The sequence below is a fragment of the Aptenodytes forsteri genome, unplaced genomic scaffold (genome assembly GCF_000699145.1).
Source record: "Aptenodytes forsteri isolate BGI_AS27 unplaced genomic scaffold, ASM69914v1 Scaffold109, whole genome shotgun sequence".
NCBI lineage: Eukaryota > Metazoa > Chordata > Aves > Sphenisciformes > Spheniscidae > Aptenodytes > Aptenodytes forsteri.
The window spans coordinates 1,338,509-1,361,576 of NW_008794431.1; the positions used below are offsets into that span (position 1 = coordinate 1,338,509).

Genomic DNA, 23,068 nt, shown 5'->3' on the forward strand with positions numbered 1-23,068 from the left:
CTGAGCAACCTGATTTAGTGGAAGATGTCCCTGCCCACGGCAAGGGGGGTGGACCAGATGACCTTTTGAGGTCCCTTCCAACCCAAACTATTCTATGATTTATATAAATGCCCCCACCCCCAAACACACACAATTTTTCTAGAAAGTAACTTAAAACCTTACTCTTAATTCCTGAAGCTTATCCATGTATACTTGTTTTGGCTGGTCCTCTCCATCTTCATAAAGCCAGTTTTCTGTGTCCTCCAACATCAAGGTCAGCTTGTTTGAATCCTATGAAGCAAGTTAGGGATACTCTAGTTCAGAAGGGAACACGACAAATGAGACATCTCCCCCCAGCACACAAAGAAACCCTGCTACTCTGTTTCATCAGTTTAAAATACTCAAAATGATAGTGAAGGAAAACAGTTATGAACAGACTTCAAAGCCAAGATTTCACGGAACGGCAAGAGGCAGGACAGCCCTACTGATCTGATTTGCAGGTGAGGTTTATGGGCGTTACATAGCTTCAAGACTGATTTTATAAGAAAGCACGTGCATCTCAACATTCTTGCATATCATCTTTACATGGGAAGTTCTGCTTCTCAGGTTCTCCGATAGCAGGACAGAACGACAGACAAATTTGGACAACTATATACATAGTTGAAGTTAAAATTGTTTTAATTGGACCCTACTGGCTATAAACAAAACTTCTATCCTTCGTTATTTAGAAATAAAGATCTTACCTATCCCCGTAACTTATGTAAGAGATTGTTTTGAAATTGGTATGGCAAAGACAGCCTCACACCCTTGAGTTTACACTGGAAGGGCGTCTGTACCGCGTTGCTGGGTTGATGACCAGGTAATCCAGACAGCAGACCTTAAAACTGCTGCTGGACACTTGTCGTTTCAACAACTGGTTGCTTGTGTACCGGCCACTTTTATTTAGATGGCTATTACAGAGAAATGATTATAGGACAAGTGTTCTTTCAATACTGCTTTTGCAAAAGCCTAGTGTACAGCTTTCTTCATCACCTTTACCTGGACTTTTAAGCGGGGAAAGAATCACATTTCAAAGTTAATGGAATTAGACAATAAAACACAGAGCTACAGACACTCCATTTCTGCTCCTTTTCATTGTATTCCTACCCACTCGTGCCATTTAGAAGCTTGTGGTGATCTGTCCTGCTTTCCTACCCCCACCCACAGGATTTTATTCTCCGCCTGCATCCCAAATCTTTCCTCGCCACTGAGAAACTTCTCGGACAATAAAGAGCCCTGCATGCTTGCATGTCAAACGTCAGGTCTAAGTGTAGTTTGAACTCCACTTCTGTGAAGTTAATCCATTTCATATTCCGAAACAAGTCCAAGAGATCCCTGCAGCCTCCACATAACCCACGCTCAAAACTTATCAATACAAAGGAATTTTTTTCCAACAGTTGAAACACATAGGCAAGTCTTACTTCTTCCGTGATGAATTTCTCGAAGACTCCACACAGTTTGTCTCTGAAGTCGTACACATACTCTTCAACAGCATTCTTAGCATCATTTCTTTCTTTCTCAAGCTTGTCTTGCATCATCATCTTCCCCTAAGGGTGGAGAAAAGCTTATTTAAAACTAAAAGCATTTCAAGTGTCAAGCTTAGTGATTACTCTTGAAACTGTACCACAGAACTTTGCAGAAGCCTGCTAATTCACAATTAATTTTCACCTTTGTGTAAGTCATCTTCACTGCAGGCAGAACTGGAACAGGGGGAAAATGAGTTCCTATTTGGAAGCTGTTTGGCAAGTGCTTCAACATAAATGGATCAGATATCAATTATGATCTGACCAGGATCTAACCAGATCCACAGGCAGGACTAGAAGTAAAGACAAGTCTTGACCCTGGTTTGGAAGTCACTACGAATCATTCTGCCCTACAAAAATTATTTCATAGTTTATTCTTCAGACTAACCATCTTTCAGAGAGGAGCTTATGCTGGTGGGATTTTCACAGACATGATACCTAGAAAGTTCAGAAAGGATCCTCTGAAAGGCAAGTTTTCTACATGTTGTAATACTTCCCTGCTGATACAGGACTTGAAGGCCAAAAAACGTGACATAACTAAGGACACAGCTGCTGTAAAGCACCAAAGACACACGCAAATGCTACCCCTGACCACTTATCAGGTCAGTCAGTAACAGTTGGCATTCCTATAACATACTGTGCAGCCTTCACTGGCAATCCCAGGCATTTCCTGCCTAAGAATGTTATCGATACTTTGGGTAATGACAGGCTAACAGGTCAAACTCGGACATCTGGGTAGTTAAGTCTAGTGAAACTGATTAATTTCTCAAAAAACCCCGACCAAAACAAAACCCCTTACAACTAAGGACAAACCCCCAAGGAATTCTAAATTAGATAATAATTTTATGGTTGCAAGTACTTTCTGGATAATTATTTACAGTGACATTAATTTGAGTGGTCATCTGTTTATGCTGCTTACCTCATTTTCTATATAGCAATTGATAAGATCTTGTCCCAGTTGTCTGTAGAGGCTTGCCTGTATAGGTAGGTCAATACTCTTAACTTTTGCTTTAGCCTTTGGCTGGGCTGGATGATCTTGCTTGTCTCCAGAAGCAGTCTATAGAAAGATTTACACTATTAAGACACTTTCAAGAATAGAATATTACTACATTTATGCTCAAAAGAAGAGAGACAAATGAAACTAGTATGACAGCTACAAATTACTCATATGTAAATGAAGCACTTAATTATTCCTCCGCTATTCAGAATCGCCACTACCTTTGAACCAAACTGGTGGATTTTAATTTCTTTAAACATAACGTGAAGAGCTGTTGAGAAAACCTGTTCAAAAGCTAAAGGCACCGCATGTTCTTCTTCATAACATTTCCTAAGTTTCCCTAGATTCCATCTTCACTATAAAACTATCTTGACAGAAACTTACTTCCAAGTCTTAATCATATACTATGTTGAAAAGGAAAGTGCTAAGGTAGGATTCCTAACTTAACCATTTAATATAGCTGTACTCCTCTAAATACAGTCCCATGTTTGCAACTAAGAAGATTAATGACTTAGAGAATACTGGGCAAAAAAGTCTAAGGGAAGCAACGTTACATTTCCTTATCAATACTGAATACAAACTTTTGTTTCGGTTCCTGCATTTTCAGTTTCCTCATCTGCTTGGTTGTGTTGTTCAGCTTGACTTTTCTGAATACCTTCATCTTGATCAACCTGCATTTTATCCTAGAAAAAGAGTCACATAACTGAATGCAAAGGTTTGCTGTACGATTTAAGACTGACGTCAATTACAGTAGATCACAAATACTATAAGGACTTAAGAATCAAACTTAAGAATTTTTGATTCACCATGTCTAAACAGGCATTTTGATACAGCACTTGTATTCATATCTTTCTCAAATCAAATGGAAATTCTATTCTGCCTGTCCCCATTGAAATAATTACGATGTTGCCGTCTGTCCCCTCTTGAAGAATTACATTAAGCCTTGTGAATACTCTTATTTTAAATTAAAAATAAATACATACAAAATGTATGCAAAGAACATTCTAGAAGCACACCACCAACACAGGCAGTAACAATAGGTTCTCTATGGAACAGCCAGAACTTTGACCTCGTATCATTTTTCACCTAAACTTTAAAGTTTGTAATCCAAAGCAGAAGTAATTTAGTCATCCTAATTGTTACCTGCATCTGTCTCATAGGACCATAAAAATTAGTTTCTGTAGTAGCCTCCTGGAGCACATGACCAACCGTCTTCCCTCCCTGCCACCCGAAATTAAGAAAATTTCACTCAAAATTTATCTGTAGCTCACCTACGCCTTATTCTAAATTTAAGGACCTTAAAGACATCACTAATTACTAGTGCTGATCACTTGATTTAGTTTAAGTAATACAATTCCCTGTCATCATTGCAAAAGACTTTTAATAACATAGTAATGGATAAGTCTAAAGTTTTCAGGATGACTCCAATACGTGGACATCCACAGCATCAATAAATAACAAGCTGTAGCAGAGGTCTGAAAGGTCCAAGATTACTTCCATTACAAGGAATTAAGATTCCTGGATTCACAAACTACATATGCATGTAAAATAATCCACTGTTAGTTCTGTGAAATACAAGAAAGTTATTTAAGGATTTCAAACTCTAGCACAGGTGCGTATGTTGCAGTTTAACTATGTTAATTGATTCAGCAAGTTTTTAATGATAAAAGTTGAAAACAAGAAGGCTACTTTTACCAAATTTAAGTTTTGTCACTTCAGAGTAGGACAAAAAATAAATCCTCATTTACTGTTCTTACTGTTCACACAGAAAAGGCAACACAACTGGAAGGAACTGTTTTGCCTACACAGAAAAGCTAGAGGGGGAAAATAATACATATATATACCACAAACCTCCTCCTCCGAGTCGAGGGTATCATCCTCAATAACACAAGGTAATTGCTGACAAGCACCATTGTAAAACAGAAAACGTGTTAGATGAACAGAAGTACTATGGATTGAAAGCCTGAGGATGGAAGTGGTTACTCTTGTACTGAACACAGCGTACTCATCTTAGTAACCTCCACACGCAGTACGTCTATTACACTAAATGCCAGCTATGTCACTTCCAACCGTTTTTCACTCATCCACAAGGAACTGCATCATGTTTGGCATTTCAAATACGCTCAAGTTCCTGGAAAGCTGTATAATATTCAAGGAGTTGCTTATATCAATTATGTAATGCTAATTGTGTAACCACTTGCTCCAATTCCTGCAGTATATTCAACTAAAGTGGGAAAAGCTGCTAAGGACAAGTTTTAAAAGGACAGGAAACGCATTCACCCCTTCTTCTAAATAAAGCTGCCGAGCGTTTGCTTTCTGTCCAACCTTACTCCCTAAGGAAACCCTCCCTCGGTATGCCCGACAGCCTACAAGACTGGTCACTGCTGAGCACTTTGCAATCTCAGAAAGACAGGAGTGTGAAGCAGCAGCTTGCCCACTGCTTTCTCCTCTTTTTCTCTACGCTGTCATCTCTCCCCGCTGTGAGCTGTGACATAACCAAAATCCCAAGCTATAGAAGGGCACAAGGAAGAAAGGCAGGCTGCTGAGGCCACTGCTGGTGTATCGTTCCCAGCTGCAAAGCGCTCCCTGGCACCCAATCCTCAACTCTACAGTGTCAAATGAATAGCTGCACCTCGCTACTCTCAGTATGCAGTGCACTATCAAGAAAGTTGATCCTCCTTGCACTAGAGTGAGAGAACATCATTTTGTTAATTTCTCAGTATTAATGACAAAGCTGTTGCACATTTATTTCCAGTAGTGTTCCCCTACGGGCTTACAAGCCAGTTTGTAAGAACTACCAGTACTGAAGTACATAAAGAAGTGCCCTTAGTGAAAGAATGTTTATGAAGAACAAGGTTTCCATACATAAAAAAATACTGTATTTTTTACTGAATGAAGATGTAGTACTTGAGGAAGAACAAGCCTTTAGAATTCATTGGTCAACAGATCTCATTAAATATGCTACCATTTGATAGCAACACTAGATAATGCTAAGACTAGTAGAGAGATGGTAAAGAACAATGAAAAAAATTACTTTTTTTCTTTAGAATCTGGTTTTACATTCCTTTTGCTTTCTTAGTGCCACGTCACCTGTACTTTAATAATAAACATGAAGAAATGTGTTACATAACTGAAGAAATAATTTAAGGGTGGAGAAGTAGTAATTGTCAAAAGCTATATGCTATGATTTAATCTCTAATTATTGGCTCTCTTGTCAGAATTACAAGGAGTGTAGATATTTACAGGTTTACATACCAGCTCATCATCTCTGCCTTGGTTCTTACTTGATGATTCAGTGTCCATGGGTGTGTCATTGTGATCTCCCTCTATATTCTGCTTCTCTATTATAGAAGCATTAGCCACGCCAAAAAGGCCATGAATATTGACACGCACTTTAACCTTCACTTTGGAATTGTCGCCATCATGTTGGGGACCAACATTCTGAATAGTGAAACGCCCTTGAAAAAACAAAGATGACTTTAATTGTTGTTCTAAAAGATAGTGAAAGAGGGAAAAAAGAAATAAAATACATTCCTTGAAGGGTGTTTATTTAAGTAGCAACTTCATGTAACTTAAACTACTTGGAAACTTCCCACTTAGTTGTCAATTCTACAATGTAAGCCACAGCTAGATAAACTAAAACCCGGTTCCCCAATTATCAGTTAACTGATAATTAATAAGCTGTTTCTGCTTTATCTGAATTTCATAAAAAAGTCAATATAACACTTTATTAGGCGTTCTACTTCCCTGTTGCCTTCTCTAACCATCATACTAGAGAAATTACTCCGATTCATCTCGAATGGTTTCTTTCATCAACTCAACATTGTATTTTTATCTCTGTTAAACTTGGTACTGAAAAAGATTCAATTTGAATTTGGTAACACGGATGCACTACACATTTTGGAGGATGAACAGTGCTTATCAAGGCTTCTAGAAGCAGTGAGGTTGATACTTTATTTTGCAACTTGCTGGAAATTTGAGTAAATGATGCAGACTGTGCACATGTAAAGGAGAATGTTCTTTCCTAAAGACGACAGCTTCTTGCATAGACAGCTAAATAGGTAGCACCAAGGTTATATCTGATTCATAAATCAGTAAATAAAATTGTGACTTAGTTTAAAGACCCTGAGGAGTCTACTAGTAACTGCAAGTAACTACTAGTAACTAGTACTAGTTACTACTAGTAACTACAAGTAACTGCAAGTAACTACTAGTAACTAGTTACTACTAGTTACTAGTACTAGTTACTTGCAGTTACTTGTAGTTACTAGTAGTAAGGTACCAGGAAACTTATTCATACCTTCTAATACTTTAGGCTCTACTGCAGATGCTTAAGTTCAGGAAATGCCTATCTTGTATGTTCTCAGATTAACAAAAAGAGACATGACAGATACCTGTCTGGACAGATAACTGTCTAGTGCTCACAGGGCCTTTGATCCAATTTTTTTGAAGAATCCAGGCTGGCAGGCACATAAGATCCTTACCCATTTTATAGAGGTTGAAAGAGCCCAGACAATAGAGCACTAAACTCTTTGTACCTACTTTTTTTAAAGCATTCAGAAACAGTGAAGACAGATAGAATGAAGAAAGTAAATTTTTTTAGGAACTGCCAAAAGATGTCACTACTGTTTGATCACTGCACCTAAACCAGGACGACTGTGCTGAGCCTTTCTAAAGAAGCTGGGCTTTTCTATAACCAAGGAAATATGGAAGTAACGAATCTTAAAAAAAAAAAAGGAGAACCACTTTTCCCATTATCAACAGGAGTTCGGTACGGGGTTTTTATTCACATGTCCTTACCTATTCTGGAATCAGGATAAGGCACTTCATGCGGATGGGTATAGTAAGCTTCCAGGTCAAAAGGCTCTTTCTTGTGAAACGTAATTACTTTTGAGAATGGAGCAGCATGGTTCTTGCTGAAGACCTCACACTCCCTAAAGCAGTAAAATATTAAGCGAGGTTAAACCACTGCGCATAATGCAATGGATAATCAAAATCAACGTATGTTAATGATCAGCAGCCGTGCTAACCAAGCAGCTAAATAATGTAGTTTAAGTCGGTTTATGACAAGAGTTGCAGGTTGAAGGCCTGCAGGTCTCAAAGCTGGACTACGCATTCTATGTCGCAATTCTCAAAAATTAAGCAACTTCACACCAACATTTCTTAAACTTATTTCCAGTTATTAACCGGTAATTGGCAATCAAGAGGTATAATGCAAAAAAAAAAAATTAAAACCATTCGAGTGGATGACAGCTTCAAAGTCCGAGGCCTGGTCTTTCCCATAACTCGACATTTTTCTTTATATACACAAACACACACTTTTTAGTAGGCACCAGACAACTTACCCTGTTCCTTCTTCATAAGATGACTTCCATCTTAACGTTACAGAATAAGGAACAACATCTGTGATGGAAAATTCACGCACTTTGAAAGCTGGGGAAAGAATTGCACACTACAAAACAAAGACCAAAATTTTATTATATCCATGTAGTCAGATAAATAGCAAGTACAATAATTAATACCTAAGTGCAAAAAGGCTACAATTCATATAGGTCACATGGAGGTCCTGCTTATCACAGGATTTTTAACAGAAACTTCCTATGCTTAGTAGAAAGTTAATTGACCTGAAAGACTTATCTAAATTAAAATAATAGTAACAGATGCTACTTCCCCAGTGATTGTCAGTAAAGATACCCAGCAAAGCTTCCAAATGACTACACAGAAGTGGAACAGTACAATTTGGGTCATCAAATTTAACAGGTCTCTTAACAAGACCATCCTTCTAACATGACACAGCAGCAAATTACCGAATGTAATACAATCATTTCTGACATGGTCACTGTCACCAACTGTTGAAAGAACAAGTAAGACTCTACACCTTGTTTCAGCTATAGAACCTTTTGCTTTTGGTTAGTTGTATTTCATTAGTACATGATGTTAAAGAAGCAATACTGAAGTTTAATTTCAATAACTATACCTGCAAAGCACAGCCTCTTGCAACAGCTTCATCAGCATTTAGTGTGGTGCTTATCTCTTTACAGAAAAAGTTAGAGATCTGTTCCTTCACTGCTGGAATTCTAGTAGCCCCTCCTACTATTTCTATACTGTAGATATCTTCACGCTGAAGTTCTAGAAAAGAGAGTGCATGGCCTTAAGTTATCATCAAGGTATCAAAAAGCTGTCTTTGGACAGCCAAAAAAAAAAGATATAGAGTTCTCTTATTATCTAGACACTATGACAAGCACTGAATATATTCAATGGCCGACAAGATCTTTAAGACCAGATTTGTTATGATGTGTCTTATTCAAACTCTTTGTCCCTCCCTCAGGCTACAAAGTTTTCTAGTTGCATAATCCTGGAAACTGCAGAAGCCAAGCATCAGTGAGGACAGCCGTTCTTTAAAATGCATTGTCCACGTGCGTCCCCTTTCTGGTGTGCACAAACTCAAGTGTGTTTAACTGGGTTTTCTTTGGCAGCCCTGCACTACTGGACAATACCTCACCCCTTCCAAACAAGACCAAAATGAAACCTAAATATACCTCATTTTATGTTTGGTTTAATTTTGGTTGCCCAGAAAAGCAAAACACTTAACTAAAAACATATAATAAATATTAGACTGCGCTTGCAAGGTAACATTTTAATTCTGAACTCAAGATATGTGTGTAAAGTGATCTCAAACAACTGTCAGTCCTTGAACAGCTCTGCTCAGCAGTTATTCAGGTTCTTACTTCCTGTATTAGCTATCTAGCCAAGTCACAAGACAAGCAGAATTCTTCCCTTTCTTTCAGTTGAAGATGCTAGAATTGGGGGTAAAACCTTTTCCTGTGAAAATCTAATTCTCTCCTTTATATGACATTAGGCAAAAAAAAAAAAAAATTTTTACTTGCACATGCTTCGGGTAATTTATTTCAAGAATATACTGCCAAATTCTTGGGTCAGTGAGGACATGTATGTATCATATATGGAACAGGCTGGCCAAAAAAAAAAAATTGTTACTTGCACATGCTTCGGGTAATTTATTTCAAGAATATACTGCCAAATTCTTGGGTCAGTGAGGACATGTATGTATCATATATGGAACAGGCTGGCCAGACAGTTGCAGTAAAGAATAATAGTTTTTCCCATCATTGTTTTTGTTTGGTCATTTTGCGTTTTTAAATAAAATAATCTTTCAGAGCGCCAACCTTTTCCATTACTTGCACATGCTTCGGGTAATTTATTTCAAGAATATACTGCCAAATTCTTGGGTCAGTGAGGACATGTATGTATCATATATGGAACAGGCTGGCCAGACAGTTGCAGTAAAGAATAATAGTTTTTCCCATCATTGTTTTTGTTTGGTCATTTTGCGTTTTTAAATAAAATAATCTTTCAGAGCGCCAACCTTTTCCATTACACAGGGTGAATGAGGGTCAATAAACCAAGGTTGCAGAGTGATATGTGCACTAAATGAGACAGGAATGGGATCATGCATACATGACAAGCATATGAATGGAACTTACATTTAACTTTTCAGTACTTAGCTTTGCAATTCTAATAAATACAAAAATATATTAAAAAGATAATCATTAAAGAGATCTAGGATAACTGGATTACTAGTTACTTTCTTGAACCAAAAGTAGTACCTAAACTAACTCCTACTTACTAGCTTGATCCATGGCTGCTCTTAGAGGAGGTTCCACTCTGGACAGAAGGGCAGCACACAGTTGCTCAAACTGAGCTCTGCAGGAACAGGGAAAGTGTTTCACATTACAAGACAGCTTAGAGACCATACTTCACTGCACTTCAGTGAAAATAATGCACAGTACCTGTTCATCTTACTGGAAACGTCAAGGTCATTCATGAAGCACTCAATATTGAGTGGAAGGTCAGAAGCATTTGCACTCATAAGCTTCTTCAGTTTTTCACATTCCTGATACAATCGTAGCAGCGCTCGGGGATTCTCTTTTACATTCAGTTTGTATTTTGTCCTAAATTCTTCAGAGAAGTAGTCTACCAAAGCCTCATCAAAATTTCTACCACCTACAAAAGGGTCAAAGGTAGTAGCCAAGACCTGCACAGAAGTGAAAAAAACAAAGATTAAAAGTTATTAGACAGTGTTTGTTTAGATATAGGGATAGCTTTCATACAAACACTAGTTTTGTAAGTTAACACCTTTAAAACCAGGTTTGATATGGGAAAATTCTTTGTGGTTTTCTCACCATCTTCTATGCCATTGCCAGACAGAACAACTTAAAAAGATCACTCCTCAATTATTTAGTTTCTCCCCTCCCCAGATAAAATGCTATCATATCTACCATGCTATTTTCTACCACGCTGCAGCCCCTACTCGGTTTACTAGCTCACTAAAGAAAAGGCAGACTAGGATAGCTATTTTGTCATGCTGTTACTAGTTCTGTGTCATTTACTCAAAACAGAAAAACTCGCTATCATCTTCCATATGACTTCAGATGACTACATTTTGCTACCAAAGACAAGTTTACAAGAAACATTCAGCCATCAGTAGCTCACAGACAAAAATCTCCAAACCAGAAGTGAAAACTGTTCAGTTTTACTTCATGTCCCGTGGAATTTAGATTTTGAACCGTCATGGATGGCAGAAAAAAAAATCATCAGAAAGCAATTCAGGGAGTTCAACAATTTCCCATAGATAAGTCAGTTGCACAACTACAACGCTTATGAGCCTACCAGAATATGCAAGTATTTCAGTGATATAACATGCCACAAAAACTGTGCAGTATGCTTAACTGTCAAGCACCTTTCAAAACACACTTCGGGATATTTCATTTCTGCATTTTATAAAAATTGATTTGCTGAAATAGCCAAAAAATAACAGAAAGTTTTTCTATTCAGCATTTCAAAAATATTTGCTATAGACATTTATTTAGTTTAAAAAAAAAATCTTTCCACAGAACAGTATTTTGAGTATTGTTCAATTAAATACTTCAGGAATATGGGATTTTACTGTATGACTTAAAAGAGTACCTTCAGTTTTCCCTTGTTAAAAGCACAGATTGAAACCTGATACGCAGAATGCCCCATATCTACAAAGACCACATTTCTTGGCTTCTCTTCCAAGGCCGGCAGATCTTGCTTGTATATTCCATAGGCTAGTGCAACTGAAAAACACCAACCCACAGAAGTTAAGGGAAAGCCGCATACAACTGTAAAGCATGTTGGACAGGGCTCTGAGCAACCTGATCTAGTTGAAGATGTCCCTGCCCATGGCAGGGGGGTTGGACTAGATGACCTTTAGAGGTCCCTTCCAACCCAAACCATTCTATGATTAAAAGCACTACCATAAGACAGACACTACTTATGTTTACTCTTTCTAAACACCTCCATCACTCTGCTCAAATAGAACATAAGGTTCAAAACGGTCACAAGTTTTAGACCATTATAAGTTGCCACGTTCTTTATTTTCACTTCTTACTGCTTGATTTATTGTTTTACTAGTAAATGTTCATTCATATAATTGACATTTAAGTGTTCTGTATAACCTCTCTTTTCAAGAACTGCATGCTGTGCACCTTCAAAACACTAACTTAAAGTCAGTAGCATATGCACCATCATAAGTTTAAATTTTTAGATCCAGGATTTATCAGATTGGTTATTTTTGCTTCTGTTTAAGAATTACTGTTCATATATAAAGCAGCTCATCACAAAGAAAGTTAACATGTTGAAAACACATTTTTCACTGTCAAGGGAGGAAACAGATGTCAAGTGAAGGTTTAACACTACTAAAGCATCACCTTGTATTTCAGTTGTGCTTGTAGCCAAATTAACGTTTTAATTTGTGAAATTGCACAGATTAAGTCTCATGCCTACACCTCTCCTTTGAAATGCCTTACTTTCAGTATTTTTTAGCTCAGCTTTGCAAAATTCAAGCATGCTCAAGGGATAAAAAAAAATGTTCTAGAAGACTAGTTTATATGAATCTAAGATTTCAATACCAGCACTCATTTGTAAAGTTGGTTGAGACTTTCTAAAAGCAAAGAGAATTTAAATCAAGAAAAAAAAATTACTGGTTTAAGCAGCTCCAACTTTAGTTCCCATGAAGTGTAACGTATTTCTACACTCTACCCTAGAATTCACCAAAACCAGGAGGCGGCAGTAAACAAGTTACTTTATAGAAACAACAGTTGTGCCAATGCTACTACTAACAGAATTGCCACAAGTTTAAACTGTCATTATCCCACAGACTTATGCTTGACTTGATTTGGGTATTTTGAAAAGTCATACAGATCAAGTTGTTTCTAAATATGATCAGCAAGTCTGCTTTCAGAAAAAGCTCCATAAAAATGCAGTTTGTGTAGAAGCAGCTTTTAAAGCGTACATATTAAGTAGTTAAAAATGAAAAATATTTGGATCACACATTTTAAAATTTCCCTTCAATGTATTTCACGTCAAATAAATATTAGCTTATGATAAAAAAAAAGTATTTCTCTAATACTTCCATGAGATTTATTTTTACTCCAGCACACCCATCTTCCAGTAAGCTGGAAAGAAAATTACAAGACCTCGCTACACTCCTATGTTAAATAATGTATTTACTGCAATCTTTCAGACAGATGCAGGTTACATCTGATAATACTGTACTATTATTTAATACAACAATTGAGAATTTAGGTCAGGTGCACACCCCCACTGGATCATTAAGAGATTCTGAAGCTAGCTCAGGCCTTCCTGATACAGCTGCTGTAGCTCCACGGTACAGCAGAGAGGTATGCACAGATACCAGCTTTATTTCAGAAGCAGAATAGCTATTTTCAAGTGGCACTGTATTCCAGTTAGCAAACCCAAACTCTCATCATGTCTCTTAAGTGCTGAACACCACCCCACCAAAACAGTTGCTGTGTTTCCAATTCCCAAGCTGGATTGGGCAGTACTAGCCTGGATAGCTTCTTCCCCAAGCTCCTAATTGTGTAACAGGAGTATGTCATCACTCTCTCAGATTCAATAGCCTGAATGGGTATTTAAAAAAAAAGTGTTGCTGCCCTTTACCTGCTGTAGTTTCATTCATCAGCTTCAGACAATTTAATCCTGCAATCTGTGCAGCTGACATTACAGACCTTCTCTCAGCATCAGTGAAGAAACTGGGTACCTGTTTCCAAAAAATAATTACACAGGATATTATGAAATATGGACTTTTTAATTTAAAGAAGTCAGACTACTCATTAAGCAACCCTATAAATTTCAATACCACAAGAAACTGTTATAAGCTAACCTCAGATTAGTAAGGCAGTCTGAATAAAACAGCTAGGTAATTCATTTTAGTGCAGCATCAGTGAAGAAACTGGGTACCTGTTTCCAAAAAATAATTACACAGGATATTATGAAATATGGACTTTTTAATTTAAAGAAGTCAGACTACTCATTAAGCAACCCTATAAATTTCAATACCACAAGAAACTGTTATAAGCTAACCTCAGATTAGTAAGGCAGTCTGAATAAAACAGCTAGGTAATTCATTTTAGTGCATGTTTTAATTAAAATTTCAAAGTATAACAAAAATGAAGTGACATCCAGAGTTGTTTTAAACAAAGGAGATTTAAGCACCAAAAAAAGCCCTGAAAATGTTTTTTAAGATTCTTCTGATGAGTCTTTGATCCTAAAATCATTAGGAGTGTCTGAAAACATTTGTGCACCACCAAGTCAACACGATAAATATTCATATATAGCCCCAAAGTAAGTTACTGCGGAAGCACTACAGTGATGCTGGAACTAAACTTAGTGCTGAACTAAACTGTGTTACAACTGAATCTTTATCCATTTTCAGTTATCACCTCTACCACAGTGCCAACTTACAGTGCGCTACAACATTCAGTTCCACCAAAAATAGCCGAAGCAGAATCAGAGCCCATTTAGAAACTGGCTGCAAGTTGGCATATCTTCAACTTCAGTCAAGCTTAAGACACAGAACTACATTCATAATGTATTTCGTTAGCTACCATTGTAGTGTACTGCCAAGGATCCTTGTTTGGGTGGGAGGTATTCTCTCTAAGTGTCTTTGTATACCATAAGGAAGCAAGGAAAAAGATCAAAGCAGATTTCTAACAGCTGAAGTATACAGCTTTCCACTTCCCATGTCTCTGTCTGACAGAGAGGGGATAACCCTAATACCTCATGCCCAGACTCCTCACCAGAGCAAGAGCAGAAGTGAAGCAGTAAACAAAGACAATGTAAAAAGCAGACATTTAGGACTTTGTATCAGGAACAAAACCTCTTGTCTTCAAGCTCCGCCCCCTACTCCCCCACCATGGGCAAGGACACTAGCTAAAAAAACCCAACACAAGTAAACCAATCAAATAAAAAGATCTTTTCAAACAAATGCAGGTAGTTTGAGCTTCTCAAATTGCCAGTATGACCCTCAGAGCCATAAAGTTCAGGCAACTCTCAACTACACTACAACCCAACAGTGTTCAACTATGTAACAACGAAGAAATTCAACATGAATTTGGGAAGGTTCTTCAGAACTGACGAAGACATGCTTACACATAGGACAGTTCCCATTTGTAACAAGAACTACAATAATTGGGATTACTATACGCAGCACTTGGAGTTAATTAGCCAGTCTGGATCAGCTTAAGAAGTATGTTCCTTCTGAAAACACACTCTTGATTTAACAAATTTTCCATCTTCTAACACATGATTACAAAAGTATTATAGGTTTTTCCAAATGAGAATAAAGGCCCATTTTTGGGGGGATGTGATTTCTATCCACTACTTGCATCTCTTACCATTGCACCATGGCATAAATGGTACTAGCTTACATAAAGTTATCTATAGAAAGAATTGCAACAAATATATTACAACAAATATATTACAACTTACTGAAATCACGCAGTCTGCCACTGGTTTCTTCAAAGCACTTTCTGAAGTCTCTTTAAGTTTGGCCAATAACATTCCTGTAATCTGTTCAATTGCAAACAGTCTCTCTTCATCTAGGTATCTCACCTGAAACAGAGATTTGCAATTCTGTAATAAATCATCTCAACTTTTCTCTTAAGACGTGCAACTTGGACATTTTTTGCAATTTTGAGCAATGAGACCCAAATTTAACACCAGCCTCTGGACACAAATAACTCTCCATATCAATTGATGTTATGGATTTGTGCTACCTACAAAAAATCCTAACAGTTCAGTTTAGCTGAAAATTGTTTTGTGGGAAACCTTAATACCTGTGTTATCTCTAGACTATTCACAAAGCTACAGTATTTTTGTTATGTTAATTAAAAAAAAACCAAACAGAAAATGCATAACAAACATAGAATCACATTTGTCCTAACATGAGCTAAAAAAGAGTTTTGGATCAAACCCAAGGAACATTAGCTTCCTGCAAGGTCACTAAAGCACATGAGGCAGGGAAGGGGCAAATGAGGCCATTCTAACAGTCATGCCCTGCTCAGGAAACACATCTGAGTCTTCAGCCTTCATGTGAGGTTCTATGTCCTGAATTCCTGACAGGCTGCCATCTGTCTAGCAATCTAAAACACTCCTGTGCAGGGAAACCCAGAAAGATGAGCAGCAGCTATATTTACATGAGCAATTAGTATGACATGACCAGGTATACAGAACAAAAGAAACTCACTTTGTGTGGTACAAAGCCCCGCCAGAAAGCAACCCAAAGTGCACTAAGTGAGGAGGATTGGGAGATCTGCTTCAGAAGTGCACTCCTGATCCAAATTAAAATGCTAAAAGATAGACACGTTCGGAGACTGAAGCCAGAAAGCCTCAACTTTGAGAAGAGCAGTTTCCAGCTCATTTAGTTTGGAAGCAAATTAAAAATAACTTGTTCGTTATTACACCTTCTGAGCATTATCTTGTTTTCCTGAAACTTGGTCTCTGCATGTCTGCAAGACCTAAACTCAGATGATACTAATAATCACACACTGTAATTACATGTATTTGAAGGTAAATCTAGTAAGGTAAGGTGAAAAGCTACTAATGTGACTACAGAAAACTAATGATGATGAGAAACCTCAACAGACATCTCGGAGAAAGTACAATACTTGAGCAGATGTTACTGCAGGGAATAAAGTGTTCTTCATCCCTTGGTAACAGCAGATTTATTACACTGTCAATTTTGTTCAAGTTGAATGAAACAAACTTAACCTTTTTTGGTGTGAGAGCTATCAACATTTTATAGCACACCTGTATGGGAGACAATGCAATACCTTTTTTACACTACTTTATTACTAGAAGACATGAGTATGTAATACACAGCAAGTACTCTACATCTTCCTGAACGTTTAAAGAAGTGAATGAATTACAAGGAGAAATGAGAAACATAGCAAAACTATGCTAAGGCAGGCTCTGTGAAAAATAAAAGGTGTTATTGTAGTGGTTATCACCTGACATTTCTTTTCAAAATGACTAAGAATATATTTAAATCTATTTTCTTAACGAAAATACAAGTCAATTCAAGTAGGAAGTTAAGGGACAAAGGTCCAAAGTGCTCATCTCTCTCTCACCACTAAAGATACTCTGCACAAAGCTCTAACTCACCTTTACTCCTATGGAGCCATTTGGCATCTTCTGAAGTTCATAGGGAAGTTTGGCCCTTTCAGCTTGTATGTAAGGATCTTCAAATGCTCTTCCATGCAGTTTTTTGAAGCCATGTAATGTATTTTTTACATTTGTGACAATCTGTGGAAAAGACATTTTATTTTTAATTACCCCTGACACGCAGACTATAGAAGACCATCCAGAAAGGAACTCTTGTTATGTTGGGCTTAACGCACATATTGAAGACCCGTGTCAAGCCCCACACATTTACTGGAAAGCAAGGGGGGGGGGGCACGGAGGAGAGAAAGAAGCATCCGTTTTTTAATCTATGGTCCCCATTAAAAAAAAAACCAAGCACTAATTTACTTCCCTCTTTAATATCCATTAGCTTGCTGCCATCAATTTTCACTGTACCTTTTATTTTAGAGCTTTCTGATACAGTATGCAGTATTTGAGATCATATTACATTTTATTGCAATGGCTGTCTACAGGAACAAATGAAGTTATTACCTACATTAACCTTAAATGAAGCTTCAACAAATTAACACATTTCACTTCCTTCAAAGTTCTCCTCTAATTCAGATCCCATCTGGACATAAAGCCTCCCCACACCTATTCTCTCATCAGTATTTCAACCTAATTACTTTAAGGACAGACTTTTAAGTAAAGAAAGGACCAGAACAAACAAATCCTAACAAACACAGTATTTAAGCTATCAAAATAAATTACTCTAGGATAATCTTCTCCAAGATAAACTAGCCTAGTTTACTAGTCTAAATAGCAAACTTAATAGCTGGGAAAGAGCACTGACAGGACACCTTCTCACCAGCAAAGTTCAGGGGTTGAGCTCAGTTAAAAAGCGTAAAGTTTCTCAGCATGAAAGTGATACAGCCTGTGCTTATACTGACTGCTCATGGTACTGCCGGTGGGCTCTATTGCCTTTGTATCTGCCAGGCAAATTTCCAGTTACCTACACTCTACACTAAGGGGAAGGAAGTCTTCAGCATGCTAACATCATGCATGGATGCAAAGAAAGAGGGTAAGACCTGCCCTATTTTGAATTTGTAGATTCATACTGGCTATTATGAATTTTTACATATTTTCCTTCCAAAGGAAGGTTTTCCTAGGTTGCAAGTGAATTTACAGAGGATTAGAGAAATTTTACTTCTGTTCAAAGTTCCAAATTGAGACAGTAAATTACTAAGATGCATTCATTTCACATTATAAGCAACAACCAGTATCTGTACCAAACTTTCATTGTTCAACTTCCATTTCAACTTTTCTAAAACATAAGCACAGTATGCCTCCCCACCCCCAGTGGAGATTTAATCATGAACTCTATTCTTGCTGTCATGAGTAAGCATGAAAAAAGTCTTTTACTGGGGAAGAAACAAGGTTTTCTGTTTCTTCCCATTTTTTACTCTCAATGACAAAACAATGCACAACTACTGTTTCAATTTTAATACAGGGAATATACTGTTGAAGCAGTAACTATTACTGTGAAACGCACACTTACTGTAGAAAGTTTACTTTAAAACAGAAAAATATCAAGTTTATTCACTCCTTTTCTTCCTACAGTTCAACAGGAGAAAAGTCAGGTAATATGTGAGTTTTTGATTCATTTACCTGGCTCTTTGCTGCATTCCCAATGGCCCGGGTCTTGGATCCTAAAGATATACATGCTCTAAATAAAAACAGAAAAAAAAAGAAATTGAGCTTTAAAAAGAAAACATCATAAAATGTTTCCACGGTACCTTAAAACACCCACTGAAATTAAAGTAGTAGAACATGGATGTGGTATTTAACAGCATTATTGCATGAAGCACCAGAACTTGCAGTGGAATTGGGTTTTGCAAATTAGTTTAGAAACTGCAAGCAACTGCAATTGTTTTCATTATAATTGCATTTAAGGAATTCTTTAAAGGCTTCTGTGTTCTACACACCTTATCATGAAGGTAAGGAATTAATAGCTACTTTTGGGTCACAGCTTACAACACAAGAAGCCTGTGACATTTAATTTAAAAACCTGAACTTTACCAGTCAGGTTTTCTTGACTCAACAACCCTGAAGTCTGACAGTACCACATTCACACTGTAAGAGCCATTAGCAACAATAATCATAAGAGAACAATAAAAAAAGAGCCACCTAAGCCCAAGGCAGCTGAACAGCCCAGTTCTACAGACTGCTGAGCACTTCCCATGACTGAGGACGACCAAGTACACACTGCAAATGGGCAAAAGGGGAGATGTCTGGGAACAGTTCCCAGCCACCAAGGGCTGGGGAAGCTCTAGAGTAGTCCACTGCCCCTTGCGGCTTGCTTCTTCTCAGGTTACCACTGAGCACTCCTCTCAGCCTCGCCTCTGGCTCTAGCAAAGGCTGCCCCAGGTCCCCAGCCACCATCTGGCCACCTCACCACTGCCTTTGGAAACTTTTTTTTTTGGAAGTTATATTGCCACACCTTTACAGATTTGAAACAGAACTCTTTCCCCAAAAGGGAACTGATCTGGTTAAAACCATTCAGTAGTAAATAACAGATAAAACCCAGATCTCATACGGTTCAAAGTTAATTGTTTGATGAATGCATAAAGGTCACTATAGTAGATTGCTTCCTGCCTCCTCTCCACCATCACTACAATGAGGGCACTGTATGTAATTTGATAGCATTATCTAAGCAACCTCTTCTGCTGTGACACCACACTGAACATGCAAAACCTTCTCCAGATTTAACTGCTGCAAAAGACAATGCATTGCCCTACATTTTCAAACACGTAGTTCAGCTTTCACAAATGGCTTTTACAATTTTTAATGTCGCTTAACATTACAGTTCCCAATTATACTTTGTAATAATTAAGAAAAGTCAGATAAAAAGAGTAGTTTAGACGGGGTGCAAATGGTTTACAAGACATTTATTTTATGGATAATAACATGCTAACACTATTATATCACACCTTTTCAGTGTAGAAATTTGACCCTGTTGACAGCGTTACTTGCAGATACCCCTACGCAGAGCAGGAAGCATCAAGTCAGAAGCTACTTAGCCCACCAGAGTTTGTTCCTGCCATGGTTTATTTCAATTACTCAGTTCCAGCATGAGGGGATGGACGGTTTCTCCCTCCCTTGGCTGGGAAGCAGAGATGTCAAAAAATAAAATGTGCTCTCTTTGGCTCCAAACACTTCAGCTGTATCCAAGACAGCCCTTTAGGAAGCACACCCACCATAAGGATGCAAGTGCGACAACTGAACTGTCTCCCCCACCACTACCCTCAGCCTGATTTGAAGTGAGCTTTTGAACAGCGCACAGACTTTTCTAAAAGGTAGCAACTCTCTTCACCAGAGGGACATTTCAATCCTCTCCATGCATTGTTTCAAAGAAGATGCTACCTCATCATTTTACTTACAGTTTGCGATTACACTAATTACACATGGTCTGAAAAAAGTTACTGAAAAATTATGAGCTATCAACAATCAGCCGTTTTTCCACAAAGCCACAGCACTTGAAAGGGCCATTTGCCGTGAGTTTAACATGCCCGGCGTGCTAAAAACATGTACAACAGACTTGCTGGAGTTCCCAGTTCAGAAAAAGCCAAGTGTCAGTTAACACCCAAAGAGATGCTAAGGCCAAAAGCCTTAAAAAGTACAAGTTCTACCGAAAGGGATGGCTTAATGGCAGAATCTTTTTCCTTTCTTTCTAAAATACTTGTGCTAAAGCTTCCAACATGATACACTTTTTACAAACGCTAACAATCCCATGCCTTGGATTACAGGATGTAGGTTTTAGGCAAACAATATTAATAAAGGATCACCTGAATGTTTTAACAACTGGGACACTAGATTTATGACTTGAGTGCTGTATTAAATTGTGATAATACATATCTTCCGTAAGTCTACACTGCTTTTGTCTGTAGCACTGAAGTATGCTTACACTAACGCTGTACTGTTCACAGCAGTATTGCACAGATATCTGAACCAGCTCCCAAACTGGAAGCTGGCTGCACTAATTAGCCTTGCCCAGAAAGAGCAATTAGCCCTGCAGAGCACAGCCAGGACTGTCCTATCTTTAGGACCTAACCCAGTATCTTTACATGGCTTAACAACAACACACTGCACATGAAAGTGTACTAGCTTGTCCAGAGCTAGTTCAGATATTTTTACACAGTGCTACACAGACACAACAAACATTAACACACTCTATTTCTGGGAGCAAGTCCCAAGTATTTGGGACTTATCCAATCAATGTTAACTATTAGCTAACTTCAAGTATCTAAATGACACAAGCACCTCTATAGGAACATATAGATAAAGAGGTCATTTACTGTGTTGCTACATGTAATAAGCAGAAAAGTTTTGATTGTTTAAGAGTTAGATCTGCCTACATCACTCAAATCCTATTTGAAGTAAGGTTTAGTTACTATGATAAACTTCCATAACAGTAATAAACAAGTTATTTCTGTTTACTTTTTTGGTTTGCCTCAAGACAACAGCATTAGAAAGGAAGTTCCTCATGGTCTCCTGTATTAAATTTTGGAGAAAGAAGAAAAAAGCCAGGAAGAATGCCACTTTACGTATCTGTGCACTCCAGACGCAATCTTGCTAACTGTGCTTTAAACCCCTTTCATAATCATTTTGTAAGTGTCTTGAAAGTACAGTTACTCAGACATTAATATGAAAAATATTAAATGCAGGAAAGCCTATGTGAAGCCTACCTGCAAAGAACGCACTCCAAGAATAGCTAAGAATTGGAAGTGCTCTTCATCATAAGGGGGAAGAAAACTGCAGCTGCCCAAGGATTCTTTGGGCAACAGTTTCAGGGGGTTCCTTGCACAGAATTTGAAGGGTCCCAGAATTTCAGTTCTCATAAAACATGCACAAGGATAATGCCTTCTTGAGAGTTAATGCGAGAAGTGTATTTTTCTAAATAGTAAAAAAAATTTTAAAGAGTATTCGTATTCCCATTAATACAGACAGCATGCATTTTAGCACTCAACTTCTTTGTAGTTTTAAAAAAAAACTTTTTAGAAAGCAAACCAAAACCTACATTTCTCTGAGATCAAAGGGACAGCAATGCTAAAGTTACTATGGCCTCACATCACAGAGCCAACTTTCTGCTGTTGGCTACAAATTCCTTTTATAAAAGGAAGCACCATCCAAAACCTTATTTTTATGAGTGTTATACGAATCCCTGAATCCTCCTTGAAAATTATGCACAGATGGAGCTCTAGAACTCCTAGACGTATCCCATAGAAACAGAGGAGTAAAATCTCCACCTACTCTTGCGTATCCCATCATCACGGACGTTGCCCGCTGCCCCCCCTCTTTCTTGCAAGACCTCGGTGTTCCACGGCCAGCAGATGCAGCGCGGTGCAAGTAAGAACAGGTTTAAGAAGAGGGAACTCATCGCGCCACTTCCCTGTTTCCCTGGTGAATCAACGTCCTCCTCCTCCCCAGTCTCACCACCACTCCATCATAAAATTGTCAATGAAAATGCTTCAAGCCCTGGCAACCGTTCTAGAGTTGGGGAAACACACGCACTTGACCCGAGATCTTTGCTATACGAAACGAAAAGTGTTGCAAGGACAGAAAAAAAAAGAAATACATTGTGCCTCCAGAGCCCCGTGGCACATCCAGCACAGCGTGGTATTTCAAGGACACGGAAGAGTCAAAAGCTGGGGGGAGGCAAGTGTTTCTCGGAGAGCCTCCTGCCCCAACATACGCATCTCTGCGCCTGCTTAAAACACTTCCCGGGTTACCGAGAAAGGGGCACTCGCCCGGCGAGAGCGGCCGCACACGGCTCCCGAACGATCGCGAGGCCTCGGCCACTGACGGGCTCTCGGCGCCGGCCGGCAAAGCCCCGCTCCCCCCCCGCTGAGGGAGCCGGAGAAGCAACCGGCGCCGGGCCGGGGCGTTAGAGCCGCGCGAGGAGCGCGCACGGGCCGCGGAGAGGACAAGGCCCTACGGGGACACACGCGACTCCACCCGCCCCACAGCGCCCGGCCGCCCCAGGGAAACAGGCACGCCGAGTAGG

At 38.5% G+C, this 23,068-nt stretch overlaps 1 protein-coding gene across 1 annotated transcript in view; it reads right to left on the bottom strand.

The window, feature by feature from the left end:
- Positions 1 to 23,068, bottom strand: part of HSPA4L (heat shock protein family A (Hsp70) member 4 like) — a 28,326-nt gene that overhangs the window by 4,062 nt on the left and 1,196 nt on the right. The window contains exons 2-16 of the mRNA XM_009289497.2: positions 18,673 to 18,730; positions 17,047 to 17,187; positions 15,373 to 15,495; positions 13,543 to 13,642; positions 11,524 to 11,657; positions 10,347 to 10,591; positions 10,184 to 10,260; positions 8,516 to 8,667; positions 7,884 to 7,990; positions 7,339 to 7,472; positions 5,794 to 5,996; positions 3,120 to 3,221; positions 2,461 to 2,598; positions 1,440 to 1,565; positions 163 to 270 (exon numbers count right to left, since the gene is read on the bottom strand). Coding sequence (XP_009287772.2) covers positions 163 to 270; positions 1,440 to 1,565; positions 2,461 to 2,598; positions 3,120 to 3,221; positions 5,794 to 5,996; positions 7,339 to 7,472; positions 7,884 to 7,990; positions 8,516 to 8,667; positions 10,184 to 10,260; positions 10,347 to 10,591; positions 11,524 to 11,657; positions 13,543 to 13,642; positions 15,373 to 15,495; positions 17,047 to 17,187; positions 18,673 to 18,730 — 1,948 coding nt within the window. The remainder of the gene's footprint in view (positions 1 to 162; positions 271 to 1,439; positions 1,566 to 2,460; positions 2,599 to 3,119; positions 3,222 to 5,793; positions 5,997 to 7,338; positions 7,473 to 7,883; positions 7,991 to 8,515; positions 8,668 to 10,183; positions 10,261 to 10,346; positions 10,592 to 11,523; positions 11,658 to 13,542; positions 13,643 to 15,372; positions 15,496 to 17,046; positions 17,188 to 18,672; positions 18,731 to 23,068) is intronic.